Source organism: Lates calcarifer, linkage group LG7_2 (genome assembly GCF_001640805.2).
Source record: "Lates calcarifer isolate ASB-BC8 linkage group LG7_2, TLL_Latcal_v3, whole genome shotgun sequence".
Lineage (NCBI taxonomy): Eukaryota > Metazoa > Chordata > Actinopteri > Centropomidae > Lates > Lates calcarifer.
The window spans coordinates 10,039,775-10,060,561 of record NC_066854.1 but is presented as its reverse complement, the minus strand read 5'-3'; the positions used below and the strand labels follow the sequence as shown (position 1 = coordinate 10,060,561).

The following is a 20,787-nucleotide window of genomic DNA, read 5'->3' as shown; positions in this document are numbered from 1 at the left end:
CTGTGGACTTCCCAGAGTGATGTTGGATGTTGCCTTGGTTACCTCATCTGGTCAAAACCCAGGATGCCAAGTGAGGCTCAAGAGCAGCCTTTACACCTAGAACACACACACACTGGTAGCCATGCATGACCAGGGCATATGCTCCAATTGTTTTATCTCCCTTTAGACTTTGTTAATTGGGTAAAGGTGTTTAAAGGACATCTGCTGCTTTCAAATAAATCTGTTTTCACTTTGTGCATCAATGTAACAAAGTTATGTGACATTCAGGATCATTTTAGGGTTACAGGAAAATGCAGTTTTATCTATCCTCTGTGCCATTTGTTGATAAAATTTAACAAGACTAAAGCCCCATTTGAATTAGATTAACATTACAGCTAGGTGGGGAATAAAATATTCCCGGTGGTCCCTGGTAATTCAACTCACCATTCCAGGATTTTAAACACCACAAAATTATAAGAACATGGTTTGTAATAGACACGGACATTCAGCAGAACAAAGATGTTTCTTCTTAGAATCATAATTCAGTCACATCTTAACACAGACACATTGATATCATTCAGTGTGACTTCCACATCCTGAGAATATCATTTTCTCTGATGTCCATTGTGAATAAACCTCCAGAAATCTGCATAGAAATCATAGACAAAAGAATTTGCATGAGAATAATCAAGTAATCCAGTGAGAGTTGTTTGCACATTTGCTGCAAGAACTGCTAATAGCTAACTCAGTGGCATACTTTAAATGGTGCCAATTTGCCAAAATAGGCTATAAACAGGGTTCAAAAGAAAATACATGTAGCTTACATTACTACAAGTCTACAGCCATGTGGCTCTGAGAGGCTGTATTCATAGATACAGTGGTTTCTTTGAGTTAGATGCTAACGTAAGCAACATGCTAACATTCTCATAATGACAGTGCTAATCTGATGGCTGAGGCTGATGGAATGTCAACCACTGTCCATTTTGTGATTTCTCTAAAAGAGTGATTTTTTTTTTTTCATAGAATGTGGTTTATAGCTAGAACATTTCTCAGGTGGTTTGGATTGTGTTGGGGGAATCTATACTCATGACCTCTTGAACTATATTTCTACAGCCCTGGCTCCAGCCCCGCAGGTAGCAGCTGTGTACCACTTTCACAGTACTTACTATTGATCTGTGTGTCGGGGTAGACTGCTGCATCAGGATCTGTCCAGTGTCAAAAAGTCTGAATAATAAAGAATTAAGCCTAACAGAAGAAACCCTGTCTTAAGAACATTGTCTTCATTTCCTCTATCTGGGACAGTAATGGTGTGGTTCTCACCACAGCTTTTCTTCTTTTCTTTTCCTCCGCAGAGCATGCATTATCCTGGGTGTGATTTTCATCCTGTCCTCCATTTGCATTATGGGTAAAGCCATCCATGACCTGGCTACCAAGCTGCTACCTGAAGTGGTAAGAATTTATCCACCACAAACACAAACCCACATCAATATACAGATGCTACAAAGCACATTTGAGTTGATGTGAACTCATTACACAACAAAGCACCAGATAAGACTAGATCATATGAGATTAGAGTTTACCACCACGTTTTTTTTCCTACATGGCATCATACAGCACATGACAGTGTGCAGGAAATGGCTCTGATCGTGGTGCAGGGGTCAGACTTGGTTCAGATGGAAGAGAGCTTTGGATTAAAGCATCCACCATATGGGACAGATTATGTTATCCATTTAAAACATTAATATCAACATACTTTGGTGCATTGACAGCTGTATTACTGTCAGCTGAACAGTTAGACAGGCTCACTTAACAGCTTTGTTCATCTCACTAAATGCAGACTGCAGAATTTAAGCCAAATTTTGGTGTATAATCTGATTTTTTTGGTGGAATTTGTGGCTGTTTTTAAAGCTCAGCCAGATAGTAACAACCACCTGTCCCAGCCAGGACTCATCTGTAATACCAACCAGCCTGCCAGAGAGGAGGATTTCACTTAGAAACCAAAACAGCCCTGCTGACTTTGTGTCTGTATCTAATAATATCTCGTCTCTATACTTCTTAGCATCCAAGACAAACAACATGCAGACAGCTACTGCAGTTCACATGATTTGCATGAAGCTGTAGATGTAACATGGCTCATTCGGTCCTCGTCTTGCCATTTTGAACTGGCAGTAGATCTGATGAGACAACATATTTTCAGCTCTGGCTGTCACATGGTGCTGGTCACTGAGGGTTGGGGGTTCAGGCCTGGCTGCAGCCAAGCTAGAAGGAAGAGAGGGCTGCTAGCCTTCAGCTCAGAGTTGATACTCAACAGATGGAAGGTTTTGGCAATGGTAATTTGTCTCCAGGCAAAATAAATCTAAAATCAAGTCTAGATAATTTGGTTTTAATTTAATGTTAATTTTGTTGAGGCTATAGTGGGGTATCTTGTTAAACTTGCAGTTGGGAAATTAGATTTTAAAATCTGTATATCTGTATGTGCTGTATGTATGAATTCCAAAGTAACTTTCATATCCTTCTGTCGGATGCTGTGGGGTCATTCAGGTCATACAGTTTCAGCACACAGAGGAAAACATGTTGCTATCACCTCCTGTTGTAGCACTAATCAATATTTATGATTTTGAAAATGCCCTAAGAGATGCATCCTATATGCAGTCCTTTATTCCTCATTTTCAAGTGCAACAAAAATAAGAATTTGTATAAAGGAAGAGAAAAGTTTATCATACCACTGGCAGAAAAGAGTTTCCTTCAAATCTAAAAAAAGTTTGCTTTCAAACGCTTTGTGCATTTGTAGATCTGTGCTGAGCTGGAGACTGTGACAAGAGTCTCAAAACTCCACACACAAACGTAACCTGATCCATCCGTATCAGACAATCCCTGTACCCACAGTTAACAGTCTGTAAATACTGTGTACACAGAAGACATTTGTACACACAGGAAGCATTTCAAAAGTGAAGTTGAAAATCTACACATAAAATATTAATATGTATTCACGTCATGATGTGTGCATCTGTAAAATAGTTTTACATATTCAGATTGCTTGGTATTTGTGTGGAATGCACATTTGTGAGTACCCAAAATTACACACAATCGTTATTTTTCATTTCTAGACCATCATTTTGAGTCCAGTTTCACTCCATACAAATCCTGTGCATTTTTCTATAACAAATAGTTTGTTTGTTTAAAAAAAAAAACATACTCATGTATTATTTATAAAGGAATTCTATCAAATTTGATTGATAGTGACCAAACAACCCACAAAACAAATCCTGATGTTGTTGCTAAATCTCTGTACAGACAGATATGTGATGTGACATTTTCCAGCTTCATATCAGTCAGAAGAGCACAGAAAAAAACAAGATACATAAACAACAAAACTGTTCTAACTTAAGCAGAAAATACTGTGTGTTAATGTAAGATCCAGTCACTCATAGTAACAAGCTGATGGAGAGAATAGGTTTTCAAGGCCTTAAATATCAGCTTTAATGTCTTGTTATAGTGGATTTGTTGCAGTGTGTACAGTATGTGGGTTAGACTCACTCAGGGGGAAAACAATGCAGCTTGTTAGAAACAGGCAAAAGTGTAACAGAGTAAAAGTGCATCTACATTTGCCAAAACCTGAAATCAAAGTGGAGGAGTTGATTTGTCAGTCAAGTGAGCTTATTCTACACCAGCTTTAATTTTCAGACTCAACATCAGGTTAAGTTTTTTTTAGGTACGAATGTGTGTGTGAAAGAGGTGGAACAGTGTGGTTGCTGTTGTTAGATGAAGAATGTCACAAATCTCAGGTGTGAAGACTTCGGAGCTTTCACACTTCCTGAAATAGCTTTATCACCCGGTTGCTGGGCAATAGTCATCTCCGTAGAAACGCTGTCGAGGATCTGAATGTAATGATGATGATAATGGCTGAATATGGGAACATTATGCTAAATTACCTTAGAGATATTATTGCTGCTCAGGCCTTTCAAGCTTAGCTCAATGATCTTATTCAAACTGCTGTAGCTTTGAGTAAATAATTGCTGTTGTTGTCGGTCTTAGCCCCAAATGCATGATTACATGCTTTATAGAATGAGCTGTATCTACTGTTTTGTTGTGTGAAGTAATTTAATTGGAATTAACATTTTCTTAAGCAGCTGCCATCAGAATATAAAATCTTAAAAGCTGAAAATCTGAAACATATCACATTACACATAACGTCAGTTACAATAGCATAATTGGATGTTTCCCAGTGACTGTTAACTGCATGGATACTGCTAATTCTGAAACACTTACTTCTCCATGTACACATATTTAAACAAAACACAGTCCTTCCAAAAGACTTGGATTTGGGGGCTGGCATGTAGACTGTGAAAACCTAAACTCATCAACACAGCTGGGTGCACTTTAATCGTATTTTACATAGTCTTGGATCAGCTGCAGAACCAAAGTATACCATGATGAGAAATGCACATTTCAACAGCTTCAAATAGCCTTTGTAACTCACTCAGGCTCCAAATTCAATTAGTTTTCAGATCCTTTATTGATTTATTAAATCACCTGTGTTTTTCATCTATTCATCTGTGGCTGCAGAGAGGCAAAGAGACAGGCCTGACAGACAGCAAGCACCAAAGCATAAACAAAGGCAGAATGTGGGAGCAGACAGATTGTGTTTTTCGGATTCGACGTGCTCCTCCTCTGTCACATGCCGGTTATACCAGACTGGTTTCTGGTGCATCATACTTGGAGATATATATAGCTTCAACTATGAAGCTTCACAGCCCTCCTCAGTATGCTGATGTTGGAAATAGGGTTTATTTTCATCACCTCCCTCTCTTCCTCCTATGAAATGTTAATAAGGTAAGCAGCTGCTGAGATATGCAGTGGCGAGACAGAGAGGGAGGGGAGTGGAGGGGGAAACATGTGGAGGAGGATGTTTTGGGTTTTGACACCTGACTGTTCCTGCTCTGCTGGTCCTCTGAGCCCAATTAATGTCAGTTAGCATCCAAAACGGAGCTTTACTATTCATACAGGCATTTCATCATTGGTTTGTGAAAACCTTTTAACTCCCAGTGGAGGTTTTCATATTGTAATGTAATTAGAAGTGCTGAGAGTAGAGAATATTACACACCATAAGTGGGCTTATGAAAGGCCACTGGAAAACCCTTATTTTCCAAAAACAAGTGAAAAGAAAAATCAGTTCAGTAAAATTACTTTAAGCTGTTTCCAATTCAGTTCATCTTATTCCAGGTGCTGTATTTTCTCCTATCAAGTTTAATCTTTTCTTGGCTAATTAGCATGTTGTATCTTATATGTTTAATCCCTGCAAAAACCAAAAGGTAAAAATAACAAGTTGTGGTTTTCTGACAAGTTATGTGCTGGAACTGAGCTTTAGTGGTGGTAGTATATGGATTTTTTGTTTATTTGTTTGGTTTTTACTACAGAGCCTCGCTGGATGATTCCCCCCTGCTTCCACTCTTCATGCTAAGTTTAACCAACCAACTGACTTTTGCAAGTTTGGTGTACAAGCATAGGAGTTGTGTTGATCTTTTTGTGTAATTCTTAGCAGGAATATCTCTTTTTCCCAAAATGTTTCTTCCTTTGAGAATTTGGTTTGGTTCAGACAGGTGTGTCAGATTCAGGTTTTTCTAACTCATCCACTGTTTTATCTGTAGTTTTGAAATGTGTTTGTACCACTTGACCTGAACATTCAGAGCGGATGATACCAATGTAATTTCACTTTTAGCCATTATTATTCATGAAAGACTTAACTCCACTGAAAATTAATCTCCATAGCTCTTTCTCTCTGTCTGTCTCAGTCTGGTTTCTTCACATCCAGGTAATTGTAGATGATATGTTTCTTCGCTTTCCTGACTTCTCCACCTCTAAAAAGCAGAACAGCGTGTACTATTTTCATATTCTGTGCAGGGATCTGGTTGTCAAATCAAAATGCCAAACACTCTGTTCACATTTGGAGCAGAGTCTGTTTGTCATGAGTTCTATCTCTCATTCTCTGCGTGTGTTTCCCTCTCCCATGGGCCAAAATGCCAACCCACTCACTCTGAATCTTGATCAGAAGGTCACTGAGGGGATTCCCCATGATAACAGACTGAGAGTCACAGTAAGCCATATATCACTGAAACTTCCTGGAAGCACAACTTTTCAAATAAGACTCCCAGACATTTAGTTTGTCTATGTAGCAGATAAAATGTGCTCCAGCCAATTAGATTATTGAGTTTTGAAGAATGTAATATCTAGCTACAGTACAGTGTACTGTTCTGCAGATCAATAAAAATCAATAGAACTTATTTCTATAAATTCTATTCATTCCCCAAATCATGATAACAAAAAGACTGCTGTACCTCTGTTACAGCTGTGGCATGCAGATTTAAATATTGTAGGTATAACTCATTATGTAAGCACATGTCTACTGAAATACTAAGTTCATTCACCCATCTTTAATTCCTTTAATTAAAAGTTTATTGAATATCAATATCACACCTCACAGGATCCATTAAGTTGCCCCCACACACTGAACTGATCTACAAAAGAAACATATCTGTGACTTTTAACTGTACCTAGTATTCTACCCATGCTGGTCTCTTGTATGGTCCATTCAATAGCTATACCCCTTGTCCCTTGAGGGTGCAGGGAGCCAGTCCCAGCTGTTTGGATGAGAGGTGGGGTCCACCCTGGACAGATCACCAGTCTACCACAGGGCTGCTGCTAAACAAATCTGAATCATTAGCATACATGAAAAGCTCACAATTCCTGTGGCCACTCCTGGATCTACATACTGAATGGCTACTTAAGTATGATTTACACCAGCTGACTATGAGTCTGTTACACACAGCAGCTTCCAATTTATTGCATCAACTCAAATGGTTTTAAACGGTGGCAAATTATGAACAGACCTGTCTTTGAAAAATATGTGTCTGTCTCAACTGTAATGAAACATTTGTCCTTGTTGCTGAAGAATATGTTCAGTATTTCAAAAATATGCTTTTTAGATTTTATTTTCACAGCTGAGTCATGACACTGACTCAGGTCTATGCAGCATGCTGAGGTTTTCTCTCCATTTCGTCTTTGATGTCTGTGAGCTCGCCAAATTATCTTTTCATGGCTCCAAGGCCATAGTGCAATATTAATGCTGCCGCAGAGGCACTCAGTGCTCTGCAGCTCCCTTTCTCTTCTCACATCCATCCCTGCTCCTCCTCCATCCATCCCTTTGTGCATCTACGTTTTAGGCATTTAGCTGAGATTCTTTCCAGCGAGACTCACAATAGGTGCAACATCAAATTCATTTTCAAATTAAATAAGAGCTATGGGGAGCAAAGGAAAAGGTTTTTGGAGTATAATTGGACTGGATGATGGAGAGTGGAGGTGATATGGATGATAGTGTTTTAATAGGAAGATGAGAAACTTCATTAGTGAGGATGGAGAGCAGTTGTTGGTAGGTAGAGGTGTATGGGGGTGTAAGGCTGCAGTATTGAGCTGTGGTTGTGGTGTGTTGACGCTGCTGTCTTGAGAAGTCACTGTGGTCTTGTGGTCAGTGATGGAGAATCTGCAGATGGCAGGATTTACCTGAAGTAACCTGCAGTTTAATCAGCTGGGATAATAACTGATACAAAGGGTGTAGGTTTGGTTTCAGAGGGGATGCAATGAAATGCTGGTTACACTTCATAACTTCAGATACCTGTGAGTACAGGTGGCACTGCAAGAGCTGGGGCTCTGACATATCTGTCAAAAGACATACAAATAATAAAACATAAAAAGCTATTATTTGACACATAAAACATCATGATGAAATTCTTACTTGTATTGTGTTATTAATGCACTAAACCTCCTCACAATCACATTATTTTCATTGCTAAAAAGAGTGTAAAATATAAGCAAACCATGACTCTATTTCTCAGTTCATTTTTTTTCCTCTCTTAGGACGACTTCCTTTTCAGCGTGTCCATCGTCAGCGGCTTGGTGTGCATCATTCTGGCTGTGATCAAGTTCATGCTTGGGAAAGTGCTCACAAGCCGAGCCCTTATCACTGATGGTAGGTGTACACACACGCTTAAACAGAGACCAAATCAAGACCGTGATCTTCAAAGTTGCATAGTTTTCAAATAAGGAGCTTGTTTTTTGCCTGAATTAATTAGTAATGTTCTGTGAAGGACCACAAGTGTCACATAAATAGTAATAAAGAATTGTACATTTGCATCTGCATATAATGTACCAGGTGACAGCCAATCAGTGAGCTTGTCACGTCCCATGACTAATTTGCATAGTTTTGCCCTGTTTTACCAGTGCAAGGCCCAAAGTGTCATGAAAAGGCTAAATAGAGAGGTCATATGACTAAGCAAATTGAATAGCTAATGGAAAAATTGAAGGCAGCAACTAAGAAAGGAAAAAGCCCTTCTAAATGCCTCATTAAAGTCTGTATTCTTAATTCAATTTATCCAGTTATTTGTTTCTTTCTAAACTTCATTTTCTAATACATTTTTCAAATTCCATCATGTATTAATTCATACATGAATAAATACATGATTCATAAATCAATGTATTATTAATTAATGAAATGCTTTGTTACTATTTCTACTATTTCACTTGTAGTCCTTCATATGTGCATGCTTGTTCTTTTGATTAACTGTCTCATGTTGCCTGGTCACCTCAAATATACGTGGGAAGGATTTCTTGTGCACAGTCATTTCTTAGTAACAGCGTTAAAGTGTGACTTCCCCAGTGACATATTATTTGTATTACAGTACAAACCCACTTACATGTCTGTAACTCTCAGCTCTCTCACTCATTCATACAAGATGACCTTTCAACAGACAGACAGAGGCATGTCAGGAATCTATCACACCACTGGACACTTTATATGCTGCTCTGTACCACAGCAGTCAACATCACATGTCTGCCAGACTACATCTGTATAAGGTGTTTTTACATCAAGTGTGTTTGTGTATTTTCTTGTTCCAGGATTTAACTCACTGGTGGGGGGAATCATGGGGTTCTCCATCCTCATCAGTGCTGAAGTGTTTAAGCATGAGCCCAAGGTGTGGTATCTGGATGGGACAATAGGTGTCCTCATAGGCCTCATCATCCTCGCCTATGGGGTCAAGTGAGTTCTCAGTGGATGATACATTTGTTGTTGTAGAGATGATGTAAAGAAAACTAAACTCAAAATGTTCAGAGCTTTTGATTCTGTTGATTATGAGACTATTATAGAGATGAAATCTCTGAAATGTTTTAACGTGACTACGCTGCCATTTAAGACCACTCTCTCTTGTAAAAGAGATCATATGTCCCAAGACAGAAATAAAAGTTTTATATAAAAATAAAAAAGTAAAACCCTTAAGTCGCCTCTGAGGAAAAGGTTTTTATTATCAGTCTGAAGATTGAATTTTTTTTTTTTTTTTGCCTTGAGCAACAACCAAAATCAGATGAATTCATGTCTGCAGAGCTTTTTTAACTTGAGCCAGTCAAAGTCTGAAAAGCTTCCTGCTCTCCTCCCACAGGCTGCTGCTGGACATGGTCCCGCGGATCCGGCAAACCAGGAACTACGAGCGTTTTGAGTGACGAGACCGCAGAGGAAAAGAGGGAGAAGCGGGGTGGGAGGGTTTGGGAGGGATGGAGGTGGGGGGTAGGAGTAGGCTGAGCACAGTTCCTCCACAGACAATCACACTCAGCCCTCGAGGTGCCAGCGGAGGCTTTGGCTCACAGACTTGACCTGAGGGTCCAGGCGGATTAAACTCTCGGCACCTTTTAAGTGTTTTACAGTTTGCTGTACATATAATATGTTTATCTGTCTTTTACCAGTGAGTGGGGCCATCTGTTCTTTCATGCCTCCGTATTAAAACATGAGATGAGCTCAGACTGCAGCGGACTGGAGACTTATGGACCCCAAGAGGCCATAACTCCATAAAAGCAACAGATTTTTGTACAGCAAGTTGATGTACAATACCTCATCGTCCTGTCAAAACACAGCAGTTTATTTTTCCCATGGTTCCTAGAGGCCTTTGCTCAGCTGTGCTATGAAATATTGCAGATCGCAGGTTGAAAGTGATTGATGTAGCTGATGTAGCAGTGGAGTATTAATGGTGTTTTACCTTTTTTATGACTAGGAGAGGATGTATCAATACAAGGCCCATTTGGCATCAGGAACAGGTACATAAGCGCACACTCTGTATCTCTGCTGTGTCAGGCTCAGTGACGTGATTTGCTGTTTACAATAGACTTGTGGTGGGAGCAGGAGAGACTAGAGTGGCCACAGCTTAATGAGAGGTGGAGGATAACAATTGTCATTTTTCATGTCATGACCTGACTCTACCTCCACTTTGCTGTTAGAAAGGAAAAATAGCCCAAATTAGCTCAGTTTATGTTTGTGACGTTGAAGTGAAACTCAACATTATCATTTGATTCATATACTTGCGCTTTGTATTCACCATCTTCGGCTGCTCTGGTACGTCACACATCCATCCACACCTTGTTTTAATATCCAGTTGTTTATTTTAGTGAAGCTTAATCCAATAAGTTCTGTTTGATGAGTTGAGCTCTTGTCACAGCAGGTGATCCAGTTTGTGACAAAAGGGTGTTTGTCTTTACATTAAGAGTTCTGGCCTTCGTGAGAACTTAGTCTCATCGTGTCTGGATTTGATTATTGGTTTGTCCACTTCAACCAGTTTGGTCTGCAGCCATCACAGGTATATCTGTATTTAGACTGAGAGTGGTGAGGTAGTTACTGGAATCAGATTAAACTCAGAGCTGTGTGCAAATGTACAAGACTTCACCTTTTTCATTTCATCTTCTTGCTCATCAAGTGCATCAGACAACATTTAGTCTGACTGTGGTAAGTAATATTTCAATATACTGTGAAGGATTCCACTTTCCAGCAATTTCAGTGCTGCTGTTATTGATAAGGTGCAGGCCTGTGCAGGTGTCCTCTCTTATCTGGAGCTTCTGTTTGTTTTGGAGTTGATGGTAACTCCTTATTTTTCTGGCTAATGAAGTATGTTGACATAAAGTGAAGTGATAATAATGAAACAACCAAAATGACCCGTTTATTTGAAACACAAATGTATGAAAAAAACAGTATCGTTTTGTATTTTTATCATGACTGAGTCAAACAGTGACCAGGGGTCTTACTTAATAGTTATACTAATTATGACCTAATAAGTCAAAGTTTGGATGTATTTTTATTGTGACTTTTTGTTGTTTTTCATGTTTGTTTGTTTTTTTTTTTTTGGCTAATATCACTTGCAGATTTCATAGAGACAAAGGCTTTGGCCCTCCATATTGGGTTTTTCTGCCTGTGTGCAGGCTGTTTTATTATTCTAAATAGTTCATAATACTCATTTTTAACTCCAAAGCCTTAATCTCGCTGATCAGTGTGTGGAACATGAATGTAATTATCAGGTGGAGATTCAGCTGTTTGACTATAGAGACAGATTAGGATGTTGTCATTTTTTCTAAGTACTCATACATTTTGCTGAAGTCTGTGCTTTGCTGCAGTAACTATAACTGAATGTACGAACTGTGCTGTGAGACTAGTTTATATGACACACAAATATGTGACAATGTTGTTTGGATTTGATCATATTTAAGGTTTTGTACAACTTTATGAAATATACACACAAATTAGACACACATAGACACACTGTGGGATTGGAGCTGCTCCTTGGCTCCTGCTAACTGTACTATTCTGTGCAGGTGTAAATACTGAATCTGTATTGCTGTGATGTGAAACAAGTGTAAAACCAGAGTCAGAGCCTTTTGTCACAGAAAAAAGGTTTATTTAAAAATAAAGTTATATAAGGACTGTGAAAACAAACAAAAAAGTGTTGTCATTGCATTATTCACCTGCACTGATATGATACTGTAGGTTATATGTCGGCTGTTCATTGTTTTCTGTTTCATAACTTCCCATGTACAGGTCTCTGAAACTGGATCAACTGCAGATGGCTCAAGTGTAATTATGAGAGCTTTGGATCATTAGCTGTATATGTATTTGTTTGTAATCTCTTCTATCTGGATATTTTGTGTTTTTATTTGTTTGTGGAACGGACGAGTGAGAAGTCCATCACCATTCAGTAGTCTACAAGACTGTTTTGTAAAATTTCAAACTGTTGGGTGGGACGAACCCCACCCAACCCCCGTTGCTTCATTGCACCGTGAGGTCCCCTTTGCCTGGACGGCTCTTCACCCCAGTCTGCTGGCGCCTGCGGGACGCGAACCCTGAGAAACTCTGCTGCGGACATGTGGAAACACTCAACGATCGTTTCGTTATGTTATTGCTCGTTTATATCACGTGGCTCACGCTGTCTTTGTTTCTCTCACTGACGCTCAACTCTTCTTTATTAATCTGGTTGTTTGTTCCACACGTGTTTTCCAGCTTTACTGCTTCAGCCGCTGCAGCCTGGACACAAACCAAACAGGTATGTGTCATGACGAGCTCGATTACGAATCTTAGTCACAGTGTTATTCTGTAAAACCATAACCATTTTCCTGTTTTCTCCAATAACCTGAAGTCGATATAATGCCATGTCTTCATGAAATCTGTTTTCTTTTTCTATGCCACTGCCCTGTTTGTTCTAATTAGATACACCTGATGCTGCTTTGACTGTGTTGACCACTGAGCCTGCACACTGAGGAAGCCATCAGCCGCAGGGTTTGTACCTGTAAAGATACATGAACTTTAACCGTTGTTTTAACTGGTTATTTGACAAAAACAGTGATTTTATGTCACAGAAGAAGAGGGCTGCTTGAATACAACTGCTTCGATCAGATTGTTAGTTTGTGGTATTGTGAGACTTGGAAGAAGTATTCATGCAGCAACTACCATGTTTTGCCTGTTTTTGTCACTGGAGTCTGGTAGCAATGTTTCTGCTCTAAAATGAAAAATACACAAGTAAACGCATTATACAAAATAATCACTTTGATTTTAAGAACCACACATGCTTGTTATTTAGAAATGTTGAATTTAGGGTGACAAAGGGCTGTGCTTAATGCAAGCTGAGCTGCTTACCCAGCCTGATAAAAAGCCTCTACAACTTGTCTGCAGAACCTTAAATTACCACTTGACTGCCTCAGTGATAGATAGACTCACCCACGGCCAGCTACAGTGCCCAGAACTTAACAATATCCACAGGCTGTAATTTATGATTTATGTCTTGCCTTTATAATTGCGATTTTTATCAGGTGTATTCACGGTTACAAACAATGTAACATCAAGATAAAGAGGAAATTGAAATCTGTTTTTAATGGAGGCATAATGTAAATCACCCATATGTCCCAAGAGTGTGGAGAATACTAGATGGTATTTACACAATGTAGTACATCTCAAAGGTTACCTTCAGTGATTGAAAGGTGTTTAAATTAAGAATATTACTAAATGGACCCATGTGCTCATTCAGTCAGTGTGTTACTTGAAAATAAATGCTACTGGGACAAATGTAATCAGTAAGTCAGTTCATTTAAACAACACCAGAGCCTCCATACAGCAATAGTGTAACATTTTGATATTTATTTGCTCTCTTTCTGAGTTAGATAAGATGAATACCATTCCAAGCATGAGGCTATAGACAGGAAATGATAAACTTAGCTTAGCATAAAGAGTGGTAGCAGGGGGAACTGGTTAGCTTGGCTCATCCCAGTATTTAAAAAGAATCTGCCATCCAGTCCCTCTGAAGTCCAATATTTAATAACTTATGTGTGTTTGTACACAAACAGAGTGTTCCTGGAGTCTCTGCCAACTTCCTGCCTCCTGAACAGGATTCCTGACTTAGCCAGCGACGTTAACAAGCCAGCTGTGAACATTTCCCATGTGAGTTACACACAGTAGTGGAACCAAGAGGCACTTTGCTGCTTTTTTGGCAGAGGGAACCCACCCCCTGACACCTCTAGGTACATGGAGAGAAAATCTCCATCACACATCTGGTAAGCAGAGCCGGTTTTATGCAGGCATAGTTAAGGGGTCGGTCAGAAATGTGAAGGGAGCATCGCTGGTACACATCCTGCCACAGCAGTGCTGCTATGGTGACTTCAATTCATTAAACCTGTCTGTTCACATGTATGTATTTATTCAAGGCTTTAACTGTCTCAGTGTGGTAAATCCTCATCATGTAGAGGATCACGGACACAGCTGGTCGTGGTGATGAAGTGGGACCTGCAGTATTATTAATCAGGTTATTTGTTGGACTTGTGTTTTCCAGGTTTACTGGTTTAGCTGCTGCAGCCTGGACACAAACACCAGCTCCCACCTCACAAACCAAAGAAGAAGAAGTTCTTTGAGACCAGGACTGAGTCCTCCAGGTATTTCACAAACACGAGAGCACTAACATGATAGATGTTCAGTAACTCATCTTAAGTCTGAATAATTTTGTCTGTCTCCTTCCCCCTCTCTTGCTGCCTGTCCTCTTGCTCTGCCAACCAAATTTAGTTCAAATTTCAACAGACTTTTCCAGTGTTGGACAAGTTCTGATGAGTCCAGATCCACCTAGTTTACACTCTGGTTTCTTTGTACATCTACTGTCTTTTACTTCTTTATCTTTTGACAGCTTCAAGTTTAACACCCAGAAACTCTGTGCTTTTATTTTGACGTGTTAAGAGTCAGATCTTTACATTAATGTTTGTTGTGTTTTTCTCCACAGGATTCAAACTGGAACCATCACAGAGAGAAGAGACAGACGTGAAGACGTTGTCAGGTCAGTGTTTTCACTTGAACAACAGGAAAGCAACACAGTTTACAGCAGTTAGATGGTGGAGCTCTTTTATTTCATTAACAGCTTCATTCTTTCATCCACTTCAGGTCTTCAGCTGCTGTCGTCTTCTCCTCCTGCACAGACAACAACACACAAAGTCATCTGTAAGTCCAAATAGTTTTTTACATATTAGACACTTTACTGTACTGTTACATTTAGTGACTCCTGGCTACACTGTGACTTTTATATATATTTTGGATTACTATTACTTCTGCATTGGTTTTACATCACTTCTCTTATTACACTTTCCTGATAGACAGTGCTCTGTGCGACAGTGTGTGACTTTAACCATGAAAACACAGAAAAATATTCAACATTACAGCTGAAAGTGAACATTTAACTAAATAGATAGATAGATGACTTTACTCATCCCTAAAGGGAAATTCGGTCGTCACAGTAGTCCATATGTGAATGCAACAGGGGCAATAGGAATCTAAAACATATCTATGTCAAATCTACAAACCACACTCAGTGTTTTAAACCAGAGGGCCAATGAACTGTTGAATCTCAGTTTCCTTTAAATGTAACGTGTCTGCGTCCAATTATGTCTTCTTTGTGCAATATTTCTGGAATATATATAATAAATGGATATTGTTTACAAGGATTTTTAGCTTTATGTTCATTGTTCCTCAGAAGCGAGTAGGTGGAGCAGAATCAGTCGACCAATCAGCGTTTCGTATGCCGACGTTGGCTGGCGTGTGACGTCATCGTTCTGGACCACGAGGAGGAGAGCAGGTCAGTGGAGGAACAATGGCGAACAGTCGAGTGAAAATGGAGATTAAAATCAACGTTTTACGCCACCTTTTTTACCTGGGGTTGTTGTCGCTGTGAGAAACTTTGTTGCCGAAGAAGCGCGGATGTTACAACGAGCCAGTTACAACACACGGCGAGCTCACCTGCAGGAGGAGGTAAGGCTAACAAGCTAACTAATTAGCGGCGTGCGTTAGCATTAGAAGTAGCATTAGCTATTGCTTCTAATCATATCTGTTTTTATCGCCAGTTTTTTGTGTGTGTTTGTAACGGGGACGGATGAAAATAGCGGTTCCATCATATATCGTCGTACATAACAGAGTTTAGCGTCATTGGCGTTGCATATTATTAGTTTCAATAATCATTATTTATTGTCTTTGTAAACAGGAATTGTCGTCCTGAAAGACAATATAATGCAGGCTGTTGTAATTGTAGACTACACACGAAAACATGCAGTATAAATGAACAGAACAGCATTACGTTCATACATATACAGCCAGAGTCATTGACTTGAGCTGACGTCGAGTTAATCGAAGTCTGTGCACGTGCATAAATCGTGCGCTGTATCTGTCGATTTACGAGGAACGTAAAGAGAGTGTAACGACACAATGTAAAACCGCAGGTGCCCTGTAGGATCTTAATTGCAAATCTGAACCTTGATGAAATATAAACATCGTATGAAGTGGTAGACGTTCATATTTGCCATCATTAATACTGCACGCTTTGGTATGTAGTTTACAATTACAACAGCCTGTGGTAGTATATTGTTTTTCAGGAATAATTCACCCCACCACACAGACACACATTTAAAGGATTATGATTGTCAGTGAAAAGTTTATTAGAATGAGTTTTTCAGCTGCCATGTCAGACATTTCCTCAGTCTTTTCAGACTGAGTCACTAAAGTCAGCAGCAGTTTGACTGTTTGAATCTCAGCTCAGATCTTAGTATTTAATGGATGTGAGCTAAATGAGTTGTGATTAGTTGATTAAAAAATAATGATATTGCAGTTAATGTGATTAATTTCTTATTTGTTGGTTGTTTAGGAGGTGAGGACAATAAACAACCATCACCAATAAACAAGAGGCCAGAAGATCCAGGACAGGTAATTTGACAACAGCATCACATCAAGTGAGAGATACAGAGCAGAATAATTTCATTCTTTAATTTGACTTTAAGGCACAGACAGAAACAAATGAACAGTGGACAGGTATTTTTGATGATGTGCTATAGTATGTTTTTCTTAGTGTAGGAAGTAATGAAACACAGAAAAAGATAAATAATGTGCATCAAAAATGGTCAAAAAGTGTTACAGCATAAGTTTTGAGTCTGTTTTCAAATTAATATCATAAAAGTGATCACGTAATCCTGAGGTCTGGCTAATAATATTCACTTTGATACAATATTAAATACAGGAGCAGAATATTCTTTAGAAGCATTTATTTGAGTAACATAATTCTTTATCAGTCACAAGAACAATAGAAAAGGGCATTATATGTACAAGACAAGCTGTAACAATATGAACAGGAGTGTGTACTGATATTGCAGTGTTTGAAAAAAAGAAGTGAAAGTAATAGTAATGCGTCAAAAACTGTGAGTACAATAAGGGACACAAATATTTCGTTAAACGTTTAGTATGAGGTGTAACGTTGAAAATCTTTCTGTGTTTTCAGGTGTCTCTACTTTGTGCAATGCAGATGAGATGAAGAGGGAGATAAGAAGGGGCAAGGACAGCTGTGGGAGGAAGCCGGAGGAGCGTCTTCAGGGTAACGAAACTGACATCAGTCACAGCAGGGGTCAGTGCACATCCCTGCCTTTTCATTACATCTGAGCAGGTGAGGAGGGTGTTGAGGAAAGCTACAGGACCTGATGGCAGGTGTGTGGGGTCTTCTGTGGAAAACATCCTGTGTGGTCGCAGTTCTGAAGAGTGGATATTTTAGTGAGCTGAAAAACTTCAGGTCAGAAGTTGTCACCTGATGAAGATGCCTTTGTGTCTCTGTCTTGCTCTTTGGAGTCCATTGAGGAGGTGGGTGAGAGGAGGGTCTTGGCCTCCTACACTTATGACTGTACATTTCAGAAGTGTGAGAAATAAAGTGTATTTAATCTAATGTAATAGTAATGTGTCAGTAAAATGTTCAGTTTCCTTTATATGTTTCTTTTAGTTCTTGTAGGCATAAAGAGATCCTGTAGAAAGAGTGAGATGTTGGTTGTGACTGCAGAGAGTGTTCACACAACGAAGTAGTTCTTTTGGACCAGGAGTGAGAACAGGTAATTCAGAAACCGCTTTACATCAACTGTCCAACACAGCGGTAGAATATTCTTTAGAAGTATTTGTTTGAGTAACATAATACTTTATCAGACACAACAAGAAGAATTGATTATATATGAAAGAGTGTGTGCACAGTGATAGTTGGATTTGAGTACTGACATTGTAGTGCTTGAAAAAAGAAGTAAGGAAGCAAAAACTCTGAGCACAATGTTTAGTTTCAGGTGTAATATTGCATAGGCAGCAGTGTATTGGTCATTGTATTGATGTTTGTGTTTGATTTCCTACAGGTGTCTCCACTTTGTCCATGATTGCAGAGAGCCTTTATACACTGCACAAGTTCTTTGAGACCAGGACAGAGGCATCTAGGTAATTCACAGTTTCATCATTTGTGTAATTATAGAAGTAGTTTGTACAACTTGAGGCACAAATAGTATGTAGAGTTTTGAACGTGTGTGTTTGTGAAAAAGAGATACTTTGTTCAGGTAATTGCAATTTGCTTTATGTGAATTGTGTTAGGCAGAGCATTGAGTGTTGTTTATGTTTAGTACTTCTTCTCATGTGGATGTTATGGTTTGTTGATGATTGTCTTGCTAATAAAGGGGTTTTGTTTGTGTGTGTTTTTTTTATACTTTTATGATTTTTTTTGTTGGTTTGGCTGAAATTTTGGGAAGGGAGGATTGAAGTTGATGGCAAGTTTATTTCTGAGATGTGTTTTTATGCCAGATTTCGATGAATTTGTTTTGTTCATTGCTCAAAACGATGCTTTAAGAATTGTGGGGGGAGGGGGGGTGGTGGTGGTTATTTTGTAAAAGTGTGCTTTTAAGTTTGTTCTAATAAAGAAACGAAGGAGATTCTTTTTTTGTCTGTGGTGTGATTTTTAACAAAAGTTTGATGAATTCCATTTTGTTCATTGCTCAAAATGGGTGGTTTTAAAAAAAAAAAGAGGGGGGGTGGGTATTAGTGTAAATGTGCAGTTCTGCATAGAAAAGAATAGGAATTTTTTGAGGAAAAATTTTATTCTTAAGTGTCCCATGTAAAAAAAGTCAAAAACAGGTCAAACTACATTAAAACGTGTAAAATGTGGAAAAATAAAAAAAATTGGGGCGCCCAAATATGGACTCATGTGCCCCCTCTCCTGTCTGAATAAAGGTGAAGAAAAAAAAAAGGGCGCCCACTTATGTGAGCTCATGTGCCCCAAACCTACCTTTACTGCATGTCATTCCTCAGCTCCTATCTAAATAAAGGTGGGGAAAATAAGTCATAACATGGCATAAACACTAAAAAAAAAAAAAAACATAACAATAAAGCATAACAGTCACAAACAGTCAGAGAAAGACATGGAAAGACATGGAAAACAGTGGAATAACAATAAAGCATAACAGTCACAAACAGTCAGAGAAAGACATGGAAAACAGTGCAATAACAATAAAGCATAACAGTCAGAGAAAGACATGGAAAACTGTGGAATAACAATAAAGCATAACAGTCACAAACAGTCAGAGAAAGACATGGAAAACAGTGCAATAACAATAAAGCATAACAGTCACAAACAGTCAGAGAAAGACATGGAAAACAGTGCAATAACAATAAAGCATAACAGTCAGAGAAAGACATGGAAAACAGTGCAATAACAATAAAGCATAACAGTCACAAACAGTCAGGGAAAGACATGGAAAACAGTGCAATAACAATAAAGCATAACAGTCAAAAACACTGAAACAGTGGAAAAACAGTGAAAAGCAGTCAAAAAATGGCATAGTATAGTATAATGCATGAGAAACACTCAAAAATGTCATAGTACAGTAAAATACAATAGGCTTCATTGTGATTGTACAGTTAATTACAATGAAATTGTGGGTGCTCCACAAAGACAGACTATGCACTATAGAACAGATTTAAATACAAATAGAAATATGAAAATGTACACAATACAAGAGATTACAAAAAATACAAGAATTATAAAAATTTACAGTGTCTACTTTAAAATAGAATCTACATAAACGCAACAGCGCACGACTGTGCAAAGAGTCTAAGCTTTAAGGTGCGGCTGATGGATAGTGTCCTTGGCTCTGTGTGTGCCTGTGTGTGTGTGAGGTGAGCAGGTGGGGGGTGGGGATGTGGGGAGGGTATGGTCGGTGTTTGCGGTCCGAATGGCCCAGGGGAAGAAGCTGTTGGTGAGTCTGGCGATGTGGGACTCCATTGACCTGAAGCGCCGTCCGGAGGGCGACAGGTCAAACGGGTGGTGGGCGGGGTGTGAGGGGTCTCCTGTGATGGATCTGGATATGTCATCCAGGGAGGGCGGGGGGAATCTGATGATTTTCTGGGCGGCGTTGATGACCATCTGCGCGGCCTTCGCTCAAATACTGTCATACTACGGTAAGACATGGAAAACAGTGGAATAGTACAATAAAGCATAACAGTCATAAACACTCAAAAACACTGAAAAAAGATCATAGTAGAATAAGGCAAACAAACAGTGGAAAAACAGTGAAAAGCAGTCAAAAAATAGTATAGTATAATGTGTCAGAAACACTCAAAAATGTCATAGTACAGTAAAATACAAAGGGAGGGCAGGGGGAGCTGATGATTTTCTGGGCGGCGTTGATGACCCTCTGCGCGGCCTTCGTGTCCTCGGCCGTGGAGCCTGTGTACTGCGTGCTCAGAAGGTATGTTAATACGCTCTCCGCAGAGAAGTAATAGAAGGCCAGCAGCAGCTTCTTGTCCAGATTGTTTTTCCTGAGGACGCGCCAGAAATGCAGCTGCTGCTGAGCCTTCTTCGCTAGAGCCTTGGTGTTGTGAGTCCGGGAGACGTCGGCTGACAAGTGGGTGCCCGGGAACCTGAAGGTTGTGACGGTTTCCACGCGTTCTCCGTATATGACAAGGGGGTGTGGTCTCGTCTGTCCTTTCTGAAGTCCGTAACGACTTCTTTAGTTTTCTGGACATTCAGTGTCAGGTTATTAGCTGAGCACCAGAGGGACAGTTTCTCTACCTCAGCCCTATATACCATCTCATCTCCATCTACATCATAAAATATCAAAAGCATGAAAAACAGTCATAAACTC

General features: G+C 39.3%; 1 protein-coding gene and 1 long non-coding RNA gene across 5 annotated transcripts in view; both read left to right on the top strand.

Moving 5' to 3' along the window:
- The window catches only part of LOC108900646 (transmembrane protein 163), a 30,520-nt gene extending 18,705 nt beyond the window's left edge, over positions 1-11,815 (top strand). For all 3 annotated transcript variants that reach the window (XM_018701813.2, XM_018701816.2, XM_018701814.2), the window contains exons 6-9: positions 1,332-1,428; positions 7,891-8,002; positions 8,929-9,070; positions 9,468-11,815. In XM_018701813.2, coding sequence (XP_018557329.1) covers positions 1,332-1,428; positions 7,891-8,002; positions 8,929-9,070; positions 9,468-9,528 — 412 coding nt within the window. In that variant the 3' untranslated portion in view covers positions 9,529-11,815. The remainder of the gene's footprint in view (positions 1-1,331; positions 1,429-7,890; positions 8,003-8,928; positions 9,071-9,467) is intronic.
- Positions 11,816-14,168: 2,353 nt separating this feature from the next.
- Positions 14,169-18,566, top strand: LOC108900639 (uncharacterized). 2 transcript variants are annotated; one of them, XR_007809059.1, is made up of 8 exons: positions 14,169-14,259; positions 14,598-14,651; positions 14,756-14,812; positions 15,342-15,616; positions 16,503-16,561; positions 17,130-17,482; positions 17,619-17,724; positions 18,013-18,566. It is a non-coding gene; the product is annotated as an uncharacterized LOC108900639 (long non-coding RNA). The 2 variants fall into 2 exon arrangements; XR_001963773.2 differs by lacking the exon at positions 14,169-14,259 and having other exon boundaries at positions 14,436-14,651.
- The last annotated feature ends 2,221 nt before the right edge of the window (positions 18,567-20,787 follow it).